Source organism: Gymnogyps californianus, chromosome 1, assembly GCF_018139145.2.
Source record: "Gymnogyps californianus isolate 813 chromosome 1, ASM1813914v2, whole genome shotgun sequence".
NCBI lineage: Eukaryota > Metazoa > Chordata > Aves > Accipitriformes > Cathartidae > Gymnogyps > Gymnogyps californianus.
Window position 1 is genome coordinate 214,770,784 of NC_059471.1, and position 20,980 is coordinate 214,791,763.

Here is a 20,980-nt window from a genome sequence, read left to right on the forward strand (position 1 = left end):
GCTCCCACCCAATACTGATAGAGGAAGCCACTTTCGGGGCTGACAGTAACTCAGTTTACCACTGTGAATTTATCACTCTGCCTGCTCTGAGCTGTGAGGAAGAGTCCTAGGATCTCAGAACTCAAGTGAAATGAGCTATTGACAGCCGTTTCTGCACCTTATGTACACATACGTATTTTTATACACGTGTATAAATATATTCATATGCTTTGTAACAAGTAGATGGGCACACAAAGCTAAGCATCCCAAATGAGCCGTTTAACATGCAGTCAAAAATGCTGACAGTGCAAAGATTAGAACAAAAAATAAATCGTGAGATCAGGGACTGGACTGAATTATTTGACAGCTGTAAGAAATGCTGCCATCTCCAGAAGACAGACTGATATTACACAAGAGGGAAAAAAAAAAAGTCTTTAAACCAGAGAACAAAATTAAACCTGAGTTTGCTTTAATCTGTAACAAATTGGCTTCCCTCGTCCCCAGATGGTGCAAACAGCAATGTTAATACCTCCTATGGTCACCTACTAGCAAGGAGTGACCCTGTGTTAGCTGCTCCTCATGGGAGTAGACACAGTGAGGAGTGCGTGCATTGTTTGCTTTCCCACTGGATGGGATGCTGTGATGGGATTGCAACACTCACTGGGTGGTGTGGTGGAGAAGGGCTGAGAGGCCTTTGGCTCCCATCTATCCCATGAAATAAAATAAATCCGAAGCATGGGTGAGCAACCAGACTGGGCTGGGCTGAGCTGCATGAAAATGTGAGACAAGACTCAGCTGCAGGAATTGCATGGTGTCAAACCTTTCTCTTGGCAAGGGCCAACCTAATTCAATGGGCATGCAGTAGGGTTAGGTCACTTAATCTGCATCGAGGAGCCTTCTCCACCTGGAGCCATTTGTTAGGGTAACTAACTGCTCTAAATAAGGGTAAAGCCACGCTGTCCTGCAGCATTAATTATTCTGATGTTCATCCTCCTGGAAGCCTTGGGAAGAAGAATTTTGCTCTTCAGTAAATGGTGTTAAATTGTGTGTTTGTATGTAGGCAGGTGCTTTCAAATGCAAAGAAAACAAAATCTGAAAATCTCTGCAGAAAAGTGCTCTGGAGGGCTTCCAGCTGGTTTGAGGATTTTAAGAGCCTGTTATAGGATGTACCTTCAAAAGATCAATTTAAATGCTGCCTGCTTTATACTCATTGTTTATAAAGTTGAAAGCATCTCTGATAGTGACTATTCATCCTCACAGCAGTTGCATGCAGAACAGAAGCAGGTTGGTTTAACTCCATCCCTGCCATGTCCTGGAGAGGCAGAGGGAGCAGGTGGCTCTGCAGAGAGGAGCTCAGCTCAGCACAGGCACTGAGGGACTGATGGGTCAAGAAATTCTTGCAGTAATCAAGTCTTTCAGCACCTGGCAGGATTGACTCAACTAGGGAACTGTGTTATTTTGTGTGCATGTTGTACACCTGTATGTGTCTAACTGTGTGTTGTACAACACCACGTTGTATGGTTCTGTCTGCTGTAGGAGCAGCGCTTCATCCTCCCGCAGAGGGGTTTGTCATCTTCCCTCTGCTGCAATGGAGAAGGCCCCTGGAAGATGATCTAGAAGTAGGGAATGGCTGATATATCGATGTACTCAAGACAACTTGTGCCAGCTATCCTGGGACAGTGTCCCTCACTGAGTGCAGGAAATGTCTTTACAGTCCTCCTTGAGCTCTGTGGTTGTAAAAGATGGCCCCAAACTCTGCCATGAGACCGGACTTGTTCTGTTCTGGTGTGTGAGTCTGGAACCGTGACCAGAAGTTTGGCTTGAGCATTTGCTACCCGAGGATGCTCTCACGGGCAGTCAGCAAGTCATCTGTCATCTGCCTGCAAGGCAGACAGGCAGGGCAAAGGTGAGGGGCTCTTCCCAAGCCTCCTTCAGAGCTGTGTAGGTCTCAGCACTGAGGAACAGCGTTCCTGTTTGTTTGCTTAACATCCCTGAGCTAGGACCATTGCAGGGGATAAGGGCATGAAAAAGTCATGCCATCCCAGCTGCCACATCTTGAGAAATACCCACTTAACCCGCTCTCGCCTGCTGCAGGTGCTGACAGGCTTCAGAGCCTGGCAGTAGCAGACAGGAGCCATCAGATAACTTTCCTAGGACAAGAGGAAGCGTAGGTCGGAGTCTGTCTGCAAACACATCTTCTGTGCTGTTCAAACCCTTTAACCTCTAGCACACTGTTGAATTTTCCGTGGTTTCAAGCATGGGTTTTGCTGCTTCCCATTTTTAACGTGTTCTACGGCTCTGTAGATCTCAGGCTTAGGAAGCTGTCTCCAGTAATTTGTTGCAGCTTGCACTGCTTGATTATATCTTGCTACTCATAATGACATACTTAGGACTGATCTCAAGCAGTTTTTCTCCATGGGCTGTTCCAGACAACTGACCTTTGTAAGAAGCAAGGGGAACTTCCAAGTCTCAGAGCAGAAAAGTCAGTGATGCCATCTTTCTTTTCAATAATGTTTATATACCACTCTACATCACCTGGTAGACCATGAACTTCAGTATTAATCATGCCTAAGTCAAGTTTGCAGTCTTCAGCTTCATAGTTTCAGACAGTTGAGCAACAGAGTTCATGCAATGATGTTTGGATGCCAATTAATCTGAGAGGTTTTCCACCTTTTCTTTCCTCAGATGGCAGAAGGATGCTGCCAAAGTCCCCAGTTTCAAGTTAGAGTCCCCAGTTCAATTAAATAGGTGCATCAGATGGGTGCTCAAATCCATGAGCAAGCAGAGCACGACTGCTTGTTCCACTGAATAAACATGGACTTCAAGTTACGCTTAAAGATGTGTGATAATATGTAGCCAAACTCAGTGGACTTTCCAGGGAAACCCAGGGGTTTTCTCCTTCGCAGTCCACTGAAGCCGAATCTGGCCCATTTGAAGACCCATGAGGTTTCTTCTGTCCCAGTGTGATACATGTGGCTGCTGGTCTGTTGTTCACTAAACCTCATCGCCTCCCTGTGTACCTTCACAAGGAGCATCTGTTCAAGTGTTTTCCTGAACGGGCTCCTGAGCTCACATTGCTTCCAAGATTTATGCATTTCTATACTAAATTACCCATCTCCATTTGGCCTTCTTACTTGCTGGAACTGACTTATGTGCCCTGACCTCTACAGATGCAAGACCTTCAAACTGAAAACCTGCACCCATTTGGTTTATTGGCAAAATTTGTATTCTTTCCCTGGGAGGACAGATCTGGCCCTGTGCTTGTTGGATGACAGGTGGGGTTTCCAGCCAGACGTCCATTTAAATAAGAGTACTGTAATTAAAAGGATCTGGCTAAAGAAATTACACAAATTAGAGCAGACAGCTGTTATTTGAAAGGAACAAATGCTGTTGTTTTTTTAAATAGCCAGCTTTTGGCTTGCTGCCAGAGATGCTTACATTAGATCTTACAGATAAAAATCTTCCTTCAGTTGTTAAAAATGTAAGTGACAGGACCTCTATTCTCCCCCCCAAAAATTGTGATGGGCAATAGAAAACAAAGGGAAGATATTCATAAACTTTAGCATAGCTGGGAGATGACTAACTTCAGATGCGTACAGAACAGAGAGAGGCTTTTGAGAAAAACTGCATCCATTTTATCTTATTCATGCATTTATGCACAAAAGCTGAGATTCCCGAAACACAAGTTTAAACTGGGATCATAACTCATTGCACAGATACTCTTCTTCCAGAAAAAGGTGCCCCTCCTGCTTTGTAGGTACAACTGAATGTGGAAGGGATTGGTCTGAATCAGCCTCCACCTTCTGCGGCGGCCTGGTGGCGAAGTTATGGCTGATGAAGCAGTGAGGGGATCGGTGTGGTATACACCAAGGATTGGAAGGGAAACCTTGGTGATAGGTTCTGCTCTTTAGTCAATACAGAGATCTCCCCCATCATTTCTATGCACCAGGAGGGGAGTTTTCCACTGCCCTCGTCGAACGGCTGACGGTTGCATGCAACTGGGGACAAGGACTGGATCTTCTTCCAGGCTTCTCTGACATGCAAGCACTCAGTGGGCATCCAGAAATATGATTAATTAATGAATCTTCCCACTAGGAAGTTACATCTTGCCTTGTTTAACAGAGCAGCTTTCAGGCTTAAAATCAAGCATGTCCTTAGAACAGATTGCTGCATCTGGCCAGTGTCTGATAACTTGAAAAAGACAGACCCATGTGCCTCCACAAAAGACGTGCAGGAATGCAGGTAACACGAGCTTGAGATCACTCCACTGGATGGATAATGCACTGGGCTGGGGACCAGAGGAGACCTGGGATTTACTTCTGCCTCTTCTATTAGTCCCCCAGGAAGCTTGTCTATCTGTCCTTCTGTTATACAGGTACTGTTACTTGTCCCGTTCTGGTGAGCCTTGAGGTCTGCCAGTAAAAATCAATGGCACCAGCTGGTCATTGAGTGGATTTGCGATGTTTGCTAATGGTGTTCATACAAATCAGAGCAGAGAGGGTGAGTACAGGCTTAGAGAACAAAGAGGAGAAATGAAGAATCTGAAAAAGAAACTGCTTTCTTTCCAAAACCCTCGCAGTAATCTTTTCCTTCCTCTTTTCAAGTGTTTTCTGGGTGGGATTTTTTTTTACTTTTATCTTGCCCTTCCCCACCCCTTATTGTCATCTTGTCTCATTCTCTAGGAAAACCTCTTTTTCGTGATGGAATACCTCAATGGAGGAGACCTCATGTTCCATATCCAGAGTTGTCATAAGTTTGACCTTCCCAGAGCAACGTAAGATGTTATTATTACCTTTTGGCTTGCAGGTTGGACACATGGTAGAAGCAAAGGCAGCAGCTGCAGACACCAGGGATCTTGATTTTATTCCCAGCTCTGCTACTGTCCTGTAGAGGAAACCTTTGGCAAATCATTTGACCTCTCTGCACCTTACCCAGCTGCGAAGTGGGGATAATGCTTGTGCTGGAAGCAGAATCACTCTCTATCCCAGCTCTCTCCAAACTGAACAAAACGGACATGCAGGTCATCACCCCGACTCAACAATGGACTTGGAGCAAGTCACTTCCTCTTGCTGTCCTCTTTCCCCTCCCACAGAAGGCTTTTTAGAGCCCATCCACACAGTTGATTTCAGTCAGACGTGACCTTGCTTTGCATTCTTGGTCAACCAGGGAAGCTATTTCTGTCTGGAGGTGTTACAGATGCTGCTACACTCTTGTCAGCATTGCATCTGCCTGCAGGCTTATCTTTTAGCCTGCAAACCAGGAACCTCCTTCCAGCCCATGACTTGGCTCCCGTATTTTGCACTAACCTCAGCATAGTCCCATAAACATTTGTTCAGAGCCGAGAGCTGAGCTGGATAGAAGCTGTCCCTTAGGCTGCCCTGCTTGCTGGATCAGGTCCCTTCCCAGGACTGCAGTCCCTCAAACAGAGTGGCTCCAGAGGGACCATTCAATCCACCTGAGATCTTACCTCTGGAAGTGCCACCACTGTCTATAAACAGCCCCAAGTATGCCTAAGACCTTATTTACGTGGCCCGTGGATGAGGGTCATTTTAAAGCAACCTACAGGTGTCTGCTGAGAATTACGGCAGCCTTGGGGTTGCTCTTTGTTGTAGTCATTGAGTTCTTGCTCAGCCCATAACTGGAGGCCCCAATAATGACATCGTGGACCCAACCTCCACCCTAGATTTACCACCATCAAAGAAATCCCACAGATGCATTTTCAGCCATCTGTGGAACCAAATAGCTTGTTCTTTACAACACTTTACAACACAGCCTGTAGCCAAGCTGCAGGACCTGTTTAAGCTGAGGTTCCTGGTCCAGTCATCAGAGGTGAAGCTGTTGTTTGTTAGAAGTAATGGGATTTTCCCTTTTTCCCTTTAAGGTTCAAAGGGGTGGGGGTGAGGGGGGGGAGATAAAACCTAGGTAAAAAAGGTAAATTTAAATAAAAAATTAATACACAGGCAGGGAGTTAAAAATTTATTTCACTTTGATTAAAGTAAATAGAAGAATTAGAATAAATGAAAGGTGCTTTTAATCCTTCTGCGAGCAAAAGGTATTTTAAAAGTCAATATTGAAACCACTATAGGAATTAATTTTTATTTAATAATTAAAAAAAAAAACAAACCCTCATTCACATCAGAGTTTAATTTGATGATTTTTTCAAAAGCATTTGAACGTTCAGAATTAAGGGCCAATGCATTGAAGACTGAGGGAGCAGAGCCGTACAACACTGGAGGGGCATACGATCCTGCGGTTACATTCCCTTCTGGGAGAGCACTTTCGTTGTGCAGTGGTGCTTCAGCCTTAGGCTGCCTCTTTGCAGCAGGATGTGGTGTTGTCCTTTAGGCAGAACTGTGTTGAGAATAAAGATCTCAAACTCAAAAAGACTCCAGAGAAAGGCCACCGAGCTGCTAGCCGGTTCACATCTTGCGTAAAATTTCAAAAGGGTAAATCTGAGCAGTGAAGAGGCCTGCTAGACAAGCCAAGGAGGCTGTGGTCCCCAAACCCAGGTGCCCACCTGCCTGTCCCCTTGCCGGGACCGCTCCACTGTTTCTGCAGCTGCTGCTGAATACAGCAAATTATAGCTGCTCTTTTGTGGTCTGAGGCATTAACTGTAATTTGCAGTTTGCAGTCTGGTGCATCACTGTAAATCATTGATTTACTTTAAATATGTAAATAAGGGAGAGCCATCGATACCACCCGGTCTGCCTCCTTTGCGACAGGGACCATATCTTGAGGCAAGGCAGGGTAGGCAGTAGGAGCTGGGTGGTGGTTTTTTGCTCCACAGCTGATCTGGAGACATCCTTGGGCACTGAAGGACATGTAGTCAGAGTCGGTTACATATTAAAAAAATGCAGCTAGCCGTGCAGTGTGGCTTCCAAATCCCTGAAGATGAGTAGGCTCCAAATCCCTACCATTTCGCAAAGTGGTTTCAGTGGGAGTTGGGCTGCTAGCCGTGTGGTATGCTTTTGGGAATCTCACATCATCCATCAGTTACCTGTAAAACCCAGTTACCCCAAGCCTTCTGGAAACACTCCAACCCTTCTGGGAACTTAATGAAATTTGGCTCCTGTGGAGACAAAGTTTCCATCTTTTTGGGTCTAGTTCAAAGCGCCTGTTGGGATGCATCCGTTCTAACTTGTGCCTTCTGTCACTCAGGTTTTATGCTGCTGAAATCATATGTGGGCTCCAGTTCCTCCATTCCAAGGGCATAATATACAGGTAATTTTACTCTTTAGTGTCTAATATGCTAAACCTTTTCTGCTTTCCCTGCAAGCACTCATGGTAACTGAGAGACTGTTGCTTGGATGTACTTACTGGTATTGCATTTCCATGCAGATTTCCTTTCTACAGAGTCTGGCTGTTTTATTTTGAAGAGATAGAGTAGAAAAGGCAGGTTTGAGTCCTTTTTGAGAATCCAGTCCTATTTCAGTTAACATTAAAACAAGCCCTTTGATGCACTTACACTGAGTCATTCATATAGCACCCAGCATAGGCACCCAGTTTAAGTTTTCCATGTATGAAGGTATATAAGGTCAAGCTAGCCGTGAGAAATTTGGTATATTTGCTGTGCTGGTTACCCTGGGACAGTGGTGACAAGCTCAGCTCAAGTAACAACAGCAAGGAGACAGTGATATACCTTAATTTTGGGGTTATTGACAGGTCTGCTGTGCACAGTTCCATGGGGAGATGGGATTCATCTCACCTACCATCATGAATCTGAGCTAGCTGCCCAAGCTCTTCTTGTAGTAAGCAGAGAGGAGTGGGCTTTTTTAGGTTCATCAGACCTGTGTTAGACTGTGTATGAATGAGAAGTGCCCATTTCTACCAGCGGGCTCTACAGGGAGCCGATGGGGACTAGGTGGGACACTGTAGGCAGCTGCGCTCAGACAGAAGAGTCCTCTCCCAAAGTTACTGGTCTGAACTTAGTCCACAATGCATCAATCTATCAGATCCTGAGGAGAAGTCCTCTACTACAAAATTGCCTGTTCCAGCTTCTGCTTGACTTCCCTAGGAGCTTTAAAGTTATGCACAGATGCTTTGATCTAATGTACAAGTGTTGTGCTTCAGACCTATATAAAAGGACAGAGACAAGATGGCAGCAAGAAGGGCTGCAGAAATCAGGCCACAATCTGCTTTCCCACGGCCGAAAGGAGGAACTGAATTTCTGGGGAGCTCTAGTCCAGCTCATCTTCAAGGCAAAAGTTAGTTACTACATTGCAGCCTTCTGTAAAAGCAGGAAGCAAATAGCTTGTCACAAACAAATGAGAAAGCTCGCTAAAGCAACAATGTTTGCTGAAACCAAAATGAGCTTATTTCAATGTTTGTCATGTAGTGGGAACATTAGAACAAATGCTAAAAGTAAATGGCTTGTTTACAATCCACTCTCCCATTAAAACGCAAGCTCTGATTCATATAAACTCACCTTATTATTCATTATTAGTACTCATGTGGGAGCCATTTATAGTCTTTATTGACCAATGGTAGTGATTGCGTAAACATGAGATCAATATCAATGGCATTAAGCTAAGACGATCTCCGGGGCCTCAGCAAGTTTCTGGCTCTAATTATTGTTCTGGATGACTGAAGGGAAACATTTTCTGAAGTGCCCAAATCACTTAGCCATGTCTGTCATTTTTGCTCAGACTTCTCACAAAAGTTGATTAAAAATATCTGCAGGACATTGCGAGTTTGTGGCAGGACTGTTAATGCTGACATTTTGTTTATAATTCACATTTTTATTTGGAATTGCTACACCGGTGGTGTGTCAGGGTTTGGGACCCGTTTTCTCATGAAAGGAGATGTTTAGACTCTGGAGCCTTGGGAAACGTGGGCAAATTGGGATAGCTAGACATTGGGTAGCATGATGATAGGAAGAAATAGCTCATTCCCAGGAGCTGGTGCGTCATTGCTTTGGGTATCAAGCTTTGAGATAAAAGATTTAACCGGTCCTACTCATTTTTCCTTTTTTCATTGAAGACAACGACAACAAGGTCAGTTGAGAATGCGCAGCCATCAGTATCTCAGTCAGAGCTAACTAAGCACTTAGGAAAGTGAATAGAAATCATTTTTGAAACTACATCACTTACGATGTAGTAAGAATAATGAATCCAGCTGTTCTGTCTCATGCACCCACGTTTGGAAAGGTTGGCTTAAATTTTAATGAATGAGCTGAGGCATTTTTGGCAGAAACTCCAATCTCTGGAGCCAATGAGTTTGAGACCCATCAAAATAATGAAAGCGAACTGTAGGTGATGGGTTTTTTGTTTTGCTTTGATCTACCAGATGAATAAAAGCAGTGCTGGCAGCCAGAGATTGATCGCAATGGTGTAACTAAAATAAGTCATTCCAGCTGGAAATTGTGACATGAGTGTCTGCCACTTGGAAGGCAAATGTCTCGGTTGTCTCTATATTTCTTTTTAATTGATGGCTCCCACTTTTTCTTGGGCCATATTCTAGCAGCAACGAACAATTGCCCCATGACGACAATTTAGTCTGTAGACACTACAAAGTCCCCCACCCTGACTGGGACCTGGCCGAAGCAAGACGAGGAGCTTTGCACAGAGGGAGGCTGAACAGCCATCTTTCCTGCAATTGTAGGCGATCACCTCAGGAGCATCGTGCATTAGAAATTACCTTCTTTGAGGGAGTCAAAGCCATTTCTGAAAAAACCGCATTGTAAAATAGTTGTCACCAGGAGGGTGGCTGTATAGCAGCCTCGTGGTTAGGACACTTGCCTGAGATGTGGAAAATGTGTGTAGGCTGTGAATCAGCAGAGGTTGCAAAAGACCAATTGTATCTTCAGCTGTGGGCACAAGCAAATGTTGTGTCTGGGTGCTTTGGAAGCCCTGAGAAGGAGCAATGATTGACAGCACAGGATAGGCAGTGCAGGAACGTGGGTGCTCTGAGACCAGGTAACCCAAATTCTACCTACATCCCAGGTGAAGTGCAGCATCACTGATCCAAACATCTCCCTGACTCATTATTTCAATGAATAGCAAAACTTTTAGGTTAGATATAAAAAATTTAACATAGAAGCCATGCCAGCCTTCCTTTCTTTCTGCCTTTTTCTTTCTTTCTTTACATGCTTTTCTCTACTTTCAGAGGTCATTCCCACATGAGGACCTCTTTGTTCTCTGTCAATGGCCATGATTCATCAGCTCACTTGCTTTTATTTCCTTCTCTGTGCATTTCTTTTTTTTCTGTCTCTGGGCTCTTTGCTTCCCACAGTAGCTCAGAGCCTGAAACCTCTGACAACAGCTTGGCAGCTATATGCGAAGGGCTTTGTAAATCCCGGGGGCTCAGATAGTGCAGCCCGGCAGGGAAAAAGTGGTGGGTGTTCTGCTGATGTCTGGGATTATTCTGACCCTCTGCAAGCCATGCAGGGCTTGTGGGTCCTTACCTCTTCCAACATTTGTAGAGCCTCCACTGGGAGGGAGATCTGGCAGCAGCTTCAGAGAGAGTACTGAGACTCCCAGGGAAGGGGAAAGTGATCATTAGCTGGTCCCTTCTTGCTCACCTTCTCCAGGCTGTGTTAGGGCAGAAGCACCAGCTGGTGCAAAGCTCTTTTTAGCTTCACTGTTCTGCATCCTTGAAGGAGGCAGCTTTTAGAAGATGTCTTGGGTAAAGTCTTCTCCAGAAAATGAATCAGTGCCAGGGCAGGAGGAATGAGGAAGAGGGATATTGAAGTCCAAGAAAGCAGCTCCTCATTCGGCCCTCAGCCTTCCTTTGTAATTGCAACATGTAGGCACTACATGGAGGCAGATAGCAAGTTAATAAATGTAACCTGCTAGAATAACTTGTGTGGCTCTGTAACACCTTAAAGGAGGGGCTTCCTTCTCTTCCTTCACAGAGACTTGAAGCTAGACAACGTCCTCTTGGACAATGAGGGGCACATCAAAATTGCTGACTTTGGAATGTGCAAGGAGAACATGTTTGGAGATGCGAAGACAAGTACTTTCTGTGGGACTCCTGACTATATTGCTCCTGAGGTAAGTGTGGGGTCCAGGGAGGTCAGCAAGCTGCTGTGGGACAGAGAATGTGTCTTAAGACATGACTGTTGGTCAGTGGTGGAGGGTGCAAAGAGTAATAACCTGCTTTTGAGCAGTTTCAGGCTAGAAACTGGATTTCAGTTTGACTCAGAGTCTGCGTTGCTGTCTGGCATTGCATATTTTTGTGGCTACTTCATTTTTTGTGCAGATGGGCCTGGGAAGCAAGTGGTGCTTGGCTTAACCAAGAAACAGAATGCTTAATGGAAATCCAGTTTGGGCCACGGCAGAAGAAGCTCCAAGAGGAAGGTCCTGCAATTCAGGGACAGAAACAGCATAAGGAATGGGAAACATGTTCCCTAGCTAGCCAACAGTAGGCTTCCATGGCTGTACAGGCTCCTTGATAGCTGGTAGGGAGCTATGGGCACTTCTAAGGGATGATGTTCATCACAACCTAAGAGAGAAAATAGAGAAAGGTGGGACAAAATGCCCACCTGGAGCTGATTCTCCCTCCTCATTGATTAACCACCTTTTAGACAGAGAAGAGAGGCTAGGTCCACGATACAGCAGAGATTGGGGTTCACCTTCCCTCTGATGCTTGAATAGGGATGGCACCCGTAAGCCTGGACTTCTCTCTTACTCAGACAGGTTCTTAGCTGGCTGCAAACACAGCCTGCATCACAAGCATCCTCCCAGAGCTGAACAAGGCACTATATGCTCTGAAAAGGCTCTGCCATTAGAGGCATAACCTTAAAACCAAGCACAGGCTTGAAGGTCTGTCTAGATAAAAAACAACCAATAGCTGCTTGTTAAAAGGGATGGAGACGCTTGGAGACATAAACATGAGAGTGGTCATACATCCTGATTTTTCCCCTCTAAATGCCAGCAGTCAGAGGAGAGGTGTTGCTGTGTGGAGGACAGCTGGGACCTGACCTGCTAACTCTGGGCTCTGGACTACCTGCTTCTCTGCTTTGGCAGCACACGGTGCCAGAGCACCTCATATCACTGCATGAATCCATCCCTGGAGGACATGCCCCCACAAGTTGCCTCCTGGTGAAGGAGGCTTTAAAACTAGAGATGATGGAGTTGTATCAGGGCCAGGATGTGCTTGACCTAACAAGGGCAAGGCAGAGCTTGTAGCTTGTGTTAAGGTCCTGCTCTGTCCCCTTAACTCAGGAAGGCTGGGGCTTGCATGAAGACAGTTTCCAAGCTCAATGAAAAAACATAGCAACAGTTCCTCTTCTCCTTCAGTTGATATCTACTGATACTTGGTGGAGAAAAGCTGAACCTGGCCTCTATGTGCCCATGCAATAAAACTGGGTGGTCACAGACACCAGACTCCAGCTTGCCTGTAGCGAGATCCTTTGCCCTTCCCCTTATTTCTTTCCATTTTTTCCCAGAGAGAAATTTGTTCTTTCTTTTTTTTCCTAGTAAATTTAGATATTTTGGACTAGATTCCTCCAGAAAAGAGAAAGCTCCCTTAACGTGGTGACTTCACACAATGATAGATCTTACTATGGAGAGGCTTTGACTAATTAGGTGGCAAATTGGGGCCAAAGAAAACATTTTTCAGCTCAGAGAAGAACCTACAAGTCATCCATGCATCATGTCTGACATCACTCTGAAATCCATTTATTTGCCTTTCAAGATCCCATTTCCTGATTTTAGTGTTCTCGTGATGGATATTGGTACTTTCCAAATAGCTTTTAAAGCTTTTGGTTTTTTTCCTCTCCACTATAATTCATTGATCTTTTACTGTGCACCAAGGGCTCAATTCTGATCTAGGTTACACCACTGCTGACACAAGGGCTGGTCTCTTCAAATCAATTTGATTTTTATTGCCTAAAAGCAGGTGTAAGTGTGCTCTGCAATCAAGCTGCAATTGTCTTTTATTCCATTTCAATATGCTTTTATTTAAAAAAAAAAAAAAGCTATTTTCTGATCCTAAAAAAAAGAGAGCCAAGTGATAATCCATTATCTGTGATTTTACTTCATAGAAAAGCGAAAGACTAAAATAGCTCAGAGTTTTATTTCTGCACCATCATTTGTTTTAGAGATTCAATGAGTGCATACAAAATGCTTTACCTCTAAATTGAAAGCACTGCTAGAGTTTATGGATCATCTCTCCCGCCAGAGGCAGGAGCACTGGACTTTTTGTCAGTATTTCAATGCAGCTGCTAGCACGGTAATTTGTTACAGACCCAGCACCTTGGCTACGGCCGTGCAAATAAGGGGGCTTTGGGTCAGCAGACAAGCAATTTTTTTATTTCAAAAAATATTTGACAAAAAAAAAAAAAAAAGACTTAACCTGAAATGGAATTGCTGAGTTTATTTATTTTTTCCAGAGAATTGCAAAGCTAATAAATCTTTTCTTTGACTGCCATAAAACATTTAATTTCCATTTCCAGACATTTTATACTTTAAAAGGTAAAGCCTTATAAAAATAATGTGTCTTTTCAGAAGGAAAGGTTGGGATGATTTTCTTTATAAGCGATCCAGAAGAAATATATTAGAGAGTCTTGCCGATTCCTTTTTTTTGGCTCTGAGTGAAACACATTGTATATACTGCGTCTTATATTCAAATAGCTTTTTTGTCCTTTTTGCATCTCTTTTGGTGTTTTTGGAGACAGACGTGTCACTCACAAGCACTCTACATCAGCTTGGGTTTAGACTTCTGATATTAAGGTCCTGCTTTGCTCAGTGCCACAGGTACGTCAGAGAGGGATACTTCTCACCTAATGTGAGAAAATTAATCTAAAAATGAAGTATTAGATGGCACTTTATAGTGGTGTAGAAGGACAAGCATCCCAGAAGACAAGTCATCCCTTCCTATCTTAGGCGTGTGAGTTAAATCACTGTTTTCCCTCCATTGACTATAGAGAGACTCTGGATAACTACATTAATAAGACACATAACTTTTAGGCAATAAGATGAATGTGGGCCCAAGTGGCAATTCACGAGCAATGAAGACAGCGTATGAAAACAGTCAAGAAATTACTCACCCAATTCCACTGTACCTCAGAGCCAGCAGTAAAGATCACCTCTCTAAATCATAATTTTTCAGCTCTCAGCAGTTTCACATGTACTGATCTGGATAGTTGTTTTCACTGGTACTAAGCCATCTCCAGGGCTTGTCATTGTTACCTACGCCATAGCTATAGTATAGAGGATCACATTGCAACCAAGCTGTGGGCTCGCTCAAGAGTAAGGATTGTGCCTTAAAATGAACTATTCTCCCCTCCAGCTCTAAAATCCTGATAAGGATCCTAGACATCATAGTCATCACATGTACCTTAGACATGTGCAATGTAAATATCTATATATAAGCAAGTTGTCTAGGCTCCTTGATAACCAAAGGAGACAAATAGGGGGTTGTATTTTACGGCAGGTAGATATTCAGCTGGATGTCTAAAATTGGACTAATTCTCTTCCTTGACTATAAAAGGAGCTAATGATAACTGGTTCAGCTCTAGGTATCTCCATAACAGATGTCTAAAGGCAGGTGAGATTAATTTTGCTTCCCCAGAGGGGAAGATTGAGAACTTGATGGTGTCTGGCCACCAGAAAAGGCCACATCCCTTCTTAGGGGAGGTCATCACTCCAGCCAACCCCCCCTGCCCCCCACACACTGGATGTAGCCTTCACTTTATAGCTGACACAGAAAGGCACAAACCAATGGACTGACTGAGGACAGATTCCCATTCCTCTACCTATAACTCAGTTGGTCTCAAGAGGACAGATCAGCAACCGCTTTCTCATGTTTTTCCTGGGGCAGATTTTGCTGGGATAGGTTCACACCATTTCTACTGACTGATAGTCCTAAAGTACCCTTACGTTGCCACACTTGTAATTCTAAAATACAGCTTGTGTGAGTTAAATCAGTCCCAAAATGCTAACGCCTAACCATTTGTCTTCTTGGACTTTACAAGCCTGATTTGAACCCTTGGGATAGCTTGGAGAGCAGGCAAAAGATGATCTGCACTTTTTATGTTCGAGATCTCTCTGGTAGCCAAGGATTTGTTCGAGTGACTGAAGAGTTACATGCAACCTGTTACCTGTAGTGCGAAGGACTGTTTTGGCACCCAGGTGAGGCTGTGACTTGGAGCTCCTTGAACCACAGCCTCTGCACCACTGGCAGATGCTCTGGCTCATGCTGCAGGCGAGGGGAAGGACCTCCGCTATCCCACTCAGTGCAAAGCGGCTGTTGAAAGGTCAGGGTCTGGCCACCCTTCTGAGGTTGAAATACTCATGTCAGACATTTTGCATCTGTCTTTCTCACTCCTCTCTTTGGGCAGATATTGTTGGGGCAGAAGTACAACACCTCTGTGGACTGGTGGTCCTTTGGTGTCCTCCTGTATGAGATGCTTATTGGCCAATCTCCTTTCCATGGCCAAGATGAAGAGGAGCTTTTCCAGTCTATCCGTATGGATAACCCGTTCTACCCTCGCTGGCTTGACAAGGATGCAAAGGACATTTTGGTGAAGGTAAGAATTACCACACATTGAACGAAAGTCTTTTTGTCAGAAGGGTCATCTTTGATTTGTGCATCTTCAGCTGTTGTTCAGAGAAAGACATTTAGTGTGATAGGACCAGAGAGAGTCACTTTCTTGTTTGTGGACCTCAAAGCACACCTGACCGAAGTCATAAGGCCATCTTTGTGTCTCCTTTCTCCTGAGTTGTGATGATGGCTCCTCGCATCCAGTAAGTGGGATCACAGGGTATCAGATACCAGCAGAGATCGGTTTCTTTGCAGAGCAATCCCTAAGGTGCAAGGCATGTTAACTCCTGGAAAAGATATTCTGCCAGGCTTCAAACTAAGGGTTACAGTGAATTTCTTGATAATTATGTCTTTGAGGCAGTTCTTGTACCTCAGAGATATGAGGACATCTAAGGTAGATTGCTTTGGTGTTCAGCTTGATTTTCAGTAGAGAATATTTTGCATTTTTGCACTGAGCTAAAGAGCAGGAAAACAAAGCCTGAGCTGTGTCCTGAAGTGGCAGAGCTACTCAAGCTAGTAGCACCATGTCATCCGGATTTTTGGCCCTTTGAATCTTCTACATAGCAATGCATAGTGTCTTTTCTGAGTGGAGCACCCTTCTGTTTCCCTCTAATGGGCATCTTCCTCATATTTTAGGGTCCCTTCCATTGCGCCCTTCTCAGCCCCATGTCATTTAGCATTGTAGGCTTTCTGGCTTGGGATGCAAATGATTCTAGAGTTGCAAGATAAAAATGCAATGAAGTCACAACTAGTCTAACAAGTTCCCTCCCTTCACTTGGGCTTTGGACTGACGTTGAACATGATCTAAGCTAAGGCATTTTAACTTGAGATGGAGCATGGTGAGAGAGCATGTACAGAGGCTTATAATGGCTCAGCTGATGTGAGGTAACTTGCTCATCACAAGATTTCGGTCATATTCGACCTACAGTCCCTACCTCGACTTTTGCATTTACAAAGCAACAGGACAACATACAGCATTCCACTACCAAAAAATGGAGAACAGGAGATTATTTTAGCATCTGTGCTGTGCACAGCAGGTCTCAGATGTTTAGGTATCACTATAAAATGATAATAATGAAAACAATCTAAAGCAGTTATTCAGGAAGACATACCATAGCAGACTGAGATTTTGAACATCTATTTCTGGGACATATGCTGCCATCTTTCTGCACAAACAACCTGCACTTCTGTCAGGATTAGAAAGAGTAATCATCTTTATACCAATCAATAAACTTCCTTGCTTAAGAAAAAAAACATTTTCTCCATTATGGGCTATTCTTATTGCTACTGACTCTGCATAATTACACATTCCACCCTGCTTAATGCTTGTGTTATCAGCACAGAATTTAACCTGTGGAATCTGCACTGCTGTGTAATTAGTTGTCTGTAGGACACTTCGGTTTTGGTGAGGCTTTGCCCACAGTGTTCACCAAAAACCCAATGCCTGGGTTTTTTTCAAACAGGCCCTCAATGGTGCGTGCATCAGATTCTTTGCTGCCGCTTTTGGCATTAGATATTTCTATTTGTTCTTTGCTGAGTGGTATCTATTGTATGCTCGCTGTTGCCCAAATAGAGTAGCAAGAAACTTCTACCATATGTCACCCAAGTCCATTTTCAGATGACCTCCAACAGTAAAGTGCTTTTGAAAATTTGCCCTTACCTCTGAAGTAGGACATACTGGCCGTATTCAGGTCACCTGCTATCAAGTGTTGCCACTATTCCTCCCCATTGACTTTAGAGGGATCTAGAATCTGGCGCTCTATGGGCGAGCTGGCCTGGAGGCCCCAGACATTTTACTGCAGATGTAAAGATGAATTTTAAACTATTCACACCCACCATTATAGCAATACTTCAGCACTACATCCTGCTCATGAACGTTGAGAGGAGCTCTGAAGCGTTTAGCACTCTTGAAACTCTCCCCCAGAAACACTTCAGCTGCTTCCAGAGCCAAATGGCTCCTGCATCACCATGAAAACATCTATGACAGAACAGGCTATGTTTGCACTAAACTGGAGAGTGGGCTCAGACCTGCATGTAGCTGATGGTCAAAAGAAATGCCCCCACTTCTAGCTTCTCCCTGTCTTCATCAGAATTAGTCATCCACAGGACTTGTAGCCTGCAGTGTGCAGCTAACACAAGCTATCTGAATTGGGAGTCTTCTGACAAAGTAGACGGTTGTCAGCATCTGAGCTAGTGAGTGGAAAGAAGCAAGCACTTCAACAGTGTCTTTTATCTCATCTTTAAGTGTGTAAAGGAGGTCAGATGATTTGCACCTAAGGTGACTGTTTTTCTCTATTAATTATAAAGAGTCAAATACTGACACTCCAAGTGTCCAAAGGTATAGGAGATAAATGCAACCCCACATAGGCTAGGCTAGTATTTTCACAAATTATGCTTATATTTCAACCATAAAAAAATTTCTGATAACAAGAAATTGTCCAGACAAAAGCTCACAAGTGCAATACAGATATTTCACCTGTGTAGCTGCATATTTGCATGCTCAGACACATATGTTGTTGCCGCTGTAGCAAATTGTCCTCTCTCCTGCAATGGAAAAATATGGCCAAGGTCTCTCAGCTTTGGCATGTTAGGCTAAGAATCCGAACTGGTTCCCCAATCAGAAATTTATTAAGGTAGAAGAGTCTTCACACTCTCACCAACCATGCTTGAGTTTGAAGTCTGAGACCCTATCTGGTAGGACTGTCCTAATGAATACACTGTTATTGATAAAAGACTAAAGTATTTCTCTTTCTTCAACATTCTAGCTTTTTGTGAGAGAACCTGAGAGGAGACTGGGAGCAAGAGGGAACATCCGCCAGCATGCCTTTTTCCGGGAAATAAACTGGGAAGCTTTAGAAGAAAGAAGGATGGAGCCTCCTTTCAAACCGAGAGTGGTAAGGATGCACCTTCTTTCAATTCCACCCATCTCATGTCTTTCTTTCCTGAATCATTCATTCCCCAAATATTTAAACCCTCCAGCACATACTAGCAATAAACAAGAGCCAGGACCCACAGTAATGTTATAAACCCATCTATTTAGGGGCACTGTCCAAAATCTTCAGACATGGGTCTTTAATGTCAGAGACCTCAAATACTGTTTAGATTCATGGAGTCAGCATTTTAAAGGTGGATAAATGTCTGCTTCACACTGGAACTAACAGTTTTAGGCACCAGGTGAAGGCTTTCAAAATGCCCTCAAACTTTCAGGGTTATCTTCTGGAGTTGCTCTGCACATGCAGTCTCTCTGTCTAAAAGTAGATGGAGGACCTTGGTCTTGGGCAGTCAGAATGGAAAGTGTTGACTCTTACTTAAATGTCCAAATGCAGATTAGATTATTCACAGGCTGTCTGGTATGTTGTGTACACCAGATACAAGCAGCTGAAACCGTCTACAATTGGGATCTACCACAGCCTCACTCATTGTACAGTCGTTGGAAAGATAATGGTGAACTATGTACGTCTATTGGCTGGGCTGCCTGACCTGATCATCATGACTACTACTTTCTGATGGCTATAAGCCCAAGTCTGGCATGCCCACACCTGAGAAACCATAAATTACTCATCACTTTCTCAGTTACCATCGCAGGGGCCTGGATGCCACTTAAAACACCTTCCCTTAACCACATAAGTGCAACCCATTTTGTAGGGATTCTCTTTCACTGCACTGTAGAAGGTGACGAAGGAAAAGCAGTTCAGGTAACCAGGTGGTCAGCTAAGTCAGGATAGTCCTGACTATTAATAACAGTCCTATTAAACTATTAAAGTCCTATGAATAACAATAATATAATTTAATTTGACAAGTGCTTCATACTTTTAAGTTTACAGTCCTTCACAAGTGTTATTTAATTGACGGGTCCAGTCCGCTGTGTTACAAAGCTGTAACAACCCTGCCTGGCAGAATTAATGGATCACAGGCTCAGTGCCTCCTACATAGTATTTATTCCCATTACTACTTCAATAGGATGGTAATAAGCAAATGATTAGCACTGGTTGCTGGATATTAAGAGCTCAGACAGAAGTTCACTGCAGTTTGACACGTTACAGTGCATCGTTTGGGCTGGAGTAACTAATCATTGTGCAAAAGGCCAAGAGGAAATGCGTTGCAGGTTCCCTGGCTGAGCTGAGCTTGCTCCCAACTAGTTGAGCTGAGCCCATAGGAAGCAGCCTGATAGGGCCAGTACCATTGTAATAAAGATCTGAGTATTAGTGGTTTGACATCAATTTTTTTTTTCTTTCCCTGAAGAAATCTCCGAGTGACTGTAGCAACTTTGACAAGGAATTTCTAAATGAAAAACCTAGACTGTCCTGTGCCGACAGAGCACTGATTAACAGCATGGACCAAAATATGTTCAGCAACTTTTCTTTCGTGAACCCTAAAATGGAGAAAATATTTTCCTGAGATCTGCCTTACTGAAGGGATTCTCTGTAATGGTTTGAGTAACACTTTGTCAACTGAAGACTATGCATGGTTATTTTTATCAAGAACCCACCAGAAAAACACCTCAGTGAAAGTTCGTACCACGCCTGGAGGCTTCCAGCTTATTCCAGTCCGTAGCAGATGCCAGCCACTCTTCACTAATGATGAAGTTTCTTCGTGGTATCTTTTGGTCTCTCTTCTCTCTTTTCCCAATGTTCTTGAAGTTGAGAGCATCTGAAAATGAGGAAGTGACAAAACCTGTTCACTACTTGTACACACAGTCGATGGGTTTCTCTGTATGGAAAAACAAGTATATTTGAGCTTTTGGTGATGTCAGTGACCATTTCTGCAATTCTCACCTCAGCCCACCTCCTTCTGAAGGACAAGTGGTTTGCTCAAGGCCTGAGGGCATCTGGGAAGACTTCAGGCTGGGTGCTTTGGTAACCTCCACTCGTACATGTGTGGAATTGTTCATGTGTGCACAGGAGTTTTGAAGAAGCAATTTTCTCCCTACACACTTTAAGAGTAATGTTCACAGGTGTTAGGATTCAATTTTGCTCCACTGGGACAAAGAGACTTTGCAGGTGCCCATTCCAGCATTCGTACATCTCAATCAGAGGCCCTGGAGCTCAGGACTCAACCCCGAAGGAGGATCGTTGCCATGGCAAGCGTCAAGATTAATACAGAAAACCAGTGGTTTACACTTAGTACTTGATCAGGAAGGATGGGAAGTTGCAGCCCAGCAGAAAGCCTCAGGAACCCCTGTTCTAAAGCTTTAACTGTCCTCACACATGCCAGGCTCAGAGCAAAATCTGGACTGGGCTTTCTGGAGTTTTATCCTAAAACTGCATGCAAAAGGTGGAAGAGGTTTCCTCAAACCATTGTTTAAGCATCATAAAACTGACCTTCCAGTCACAGCATTGACATATTTTACTTGAAAGGTAGTAATCGGTCCTTGCAAAGGCTGATATACTTTCTATTGCTCTAAATTATGTCCCAACTCTAAATTATGTCCCAACTCTTTGGCATGCATGGTGGACATAGGTCAACAAGCTGCACCCAACAGTCACAGAGCAGGACAGCACATCAGGTGAGGGTG

The 20,980-nt window shown here is 43.9% G+C and overlaps 1 protein-coding gene across 1 annotated transcript in view; it reads left to right on the plus strand.

The window, feature by feature from the left end:
* PRKCQ (protein kinase C theta) overlaps window positions 1–20,375 on the plus strand; it is a 45,773-nt gene extending 25,398 nt beyond the window's left edge. The window contains exons 13-18 of the mRNA XM_050892745.1: window positions 4,662–4,753; window positions 7,138–7,200; window positions 10,832–10,970; window positions 15,263–15,451; window positions 18,231–18,359; window positions 19,708–20,375. Of these exons, the coding sequence (XP_050748702.1) occupies window positions 4,662–4,753; window positions 7,138–7,200; window positions 10,832–10,970; window positions 15,263–15,451; window positions 18,231–18,359; window positions 19,708–19,863 (768 nt within the window). The 3' untranslated portion in view covers window positions 19,864–20,375. The remainder of the gene's footprint in view (window positions 1–4,661; window positions 4,754–7,137; window positions 7,201–10,831; window positions 10,971–15,262; window positions 15,452–18,230; window positions 18,360–19,707) is intronic.
* The last annotated feature ends 605 nt before the right edge of the window (window positions 20,376–20,980 follow it).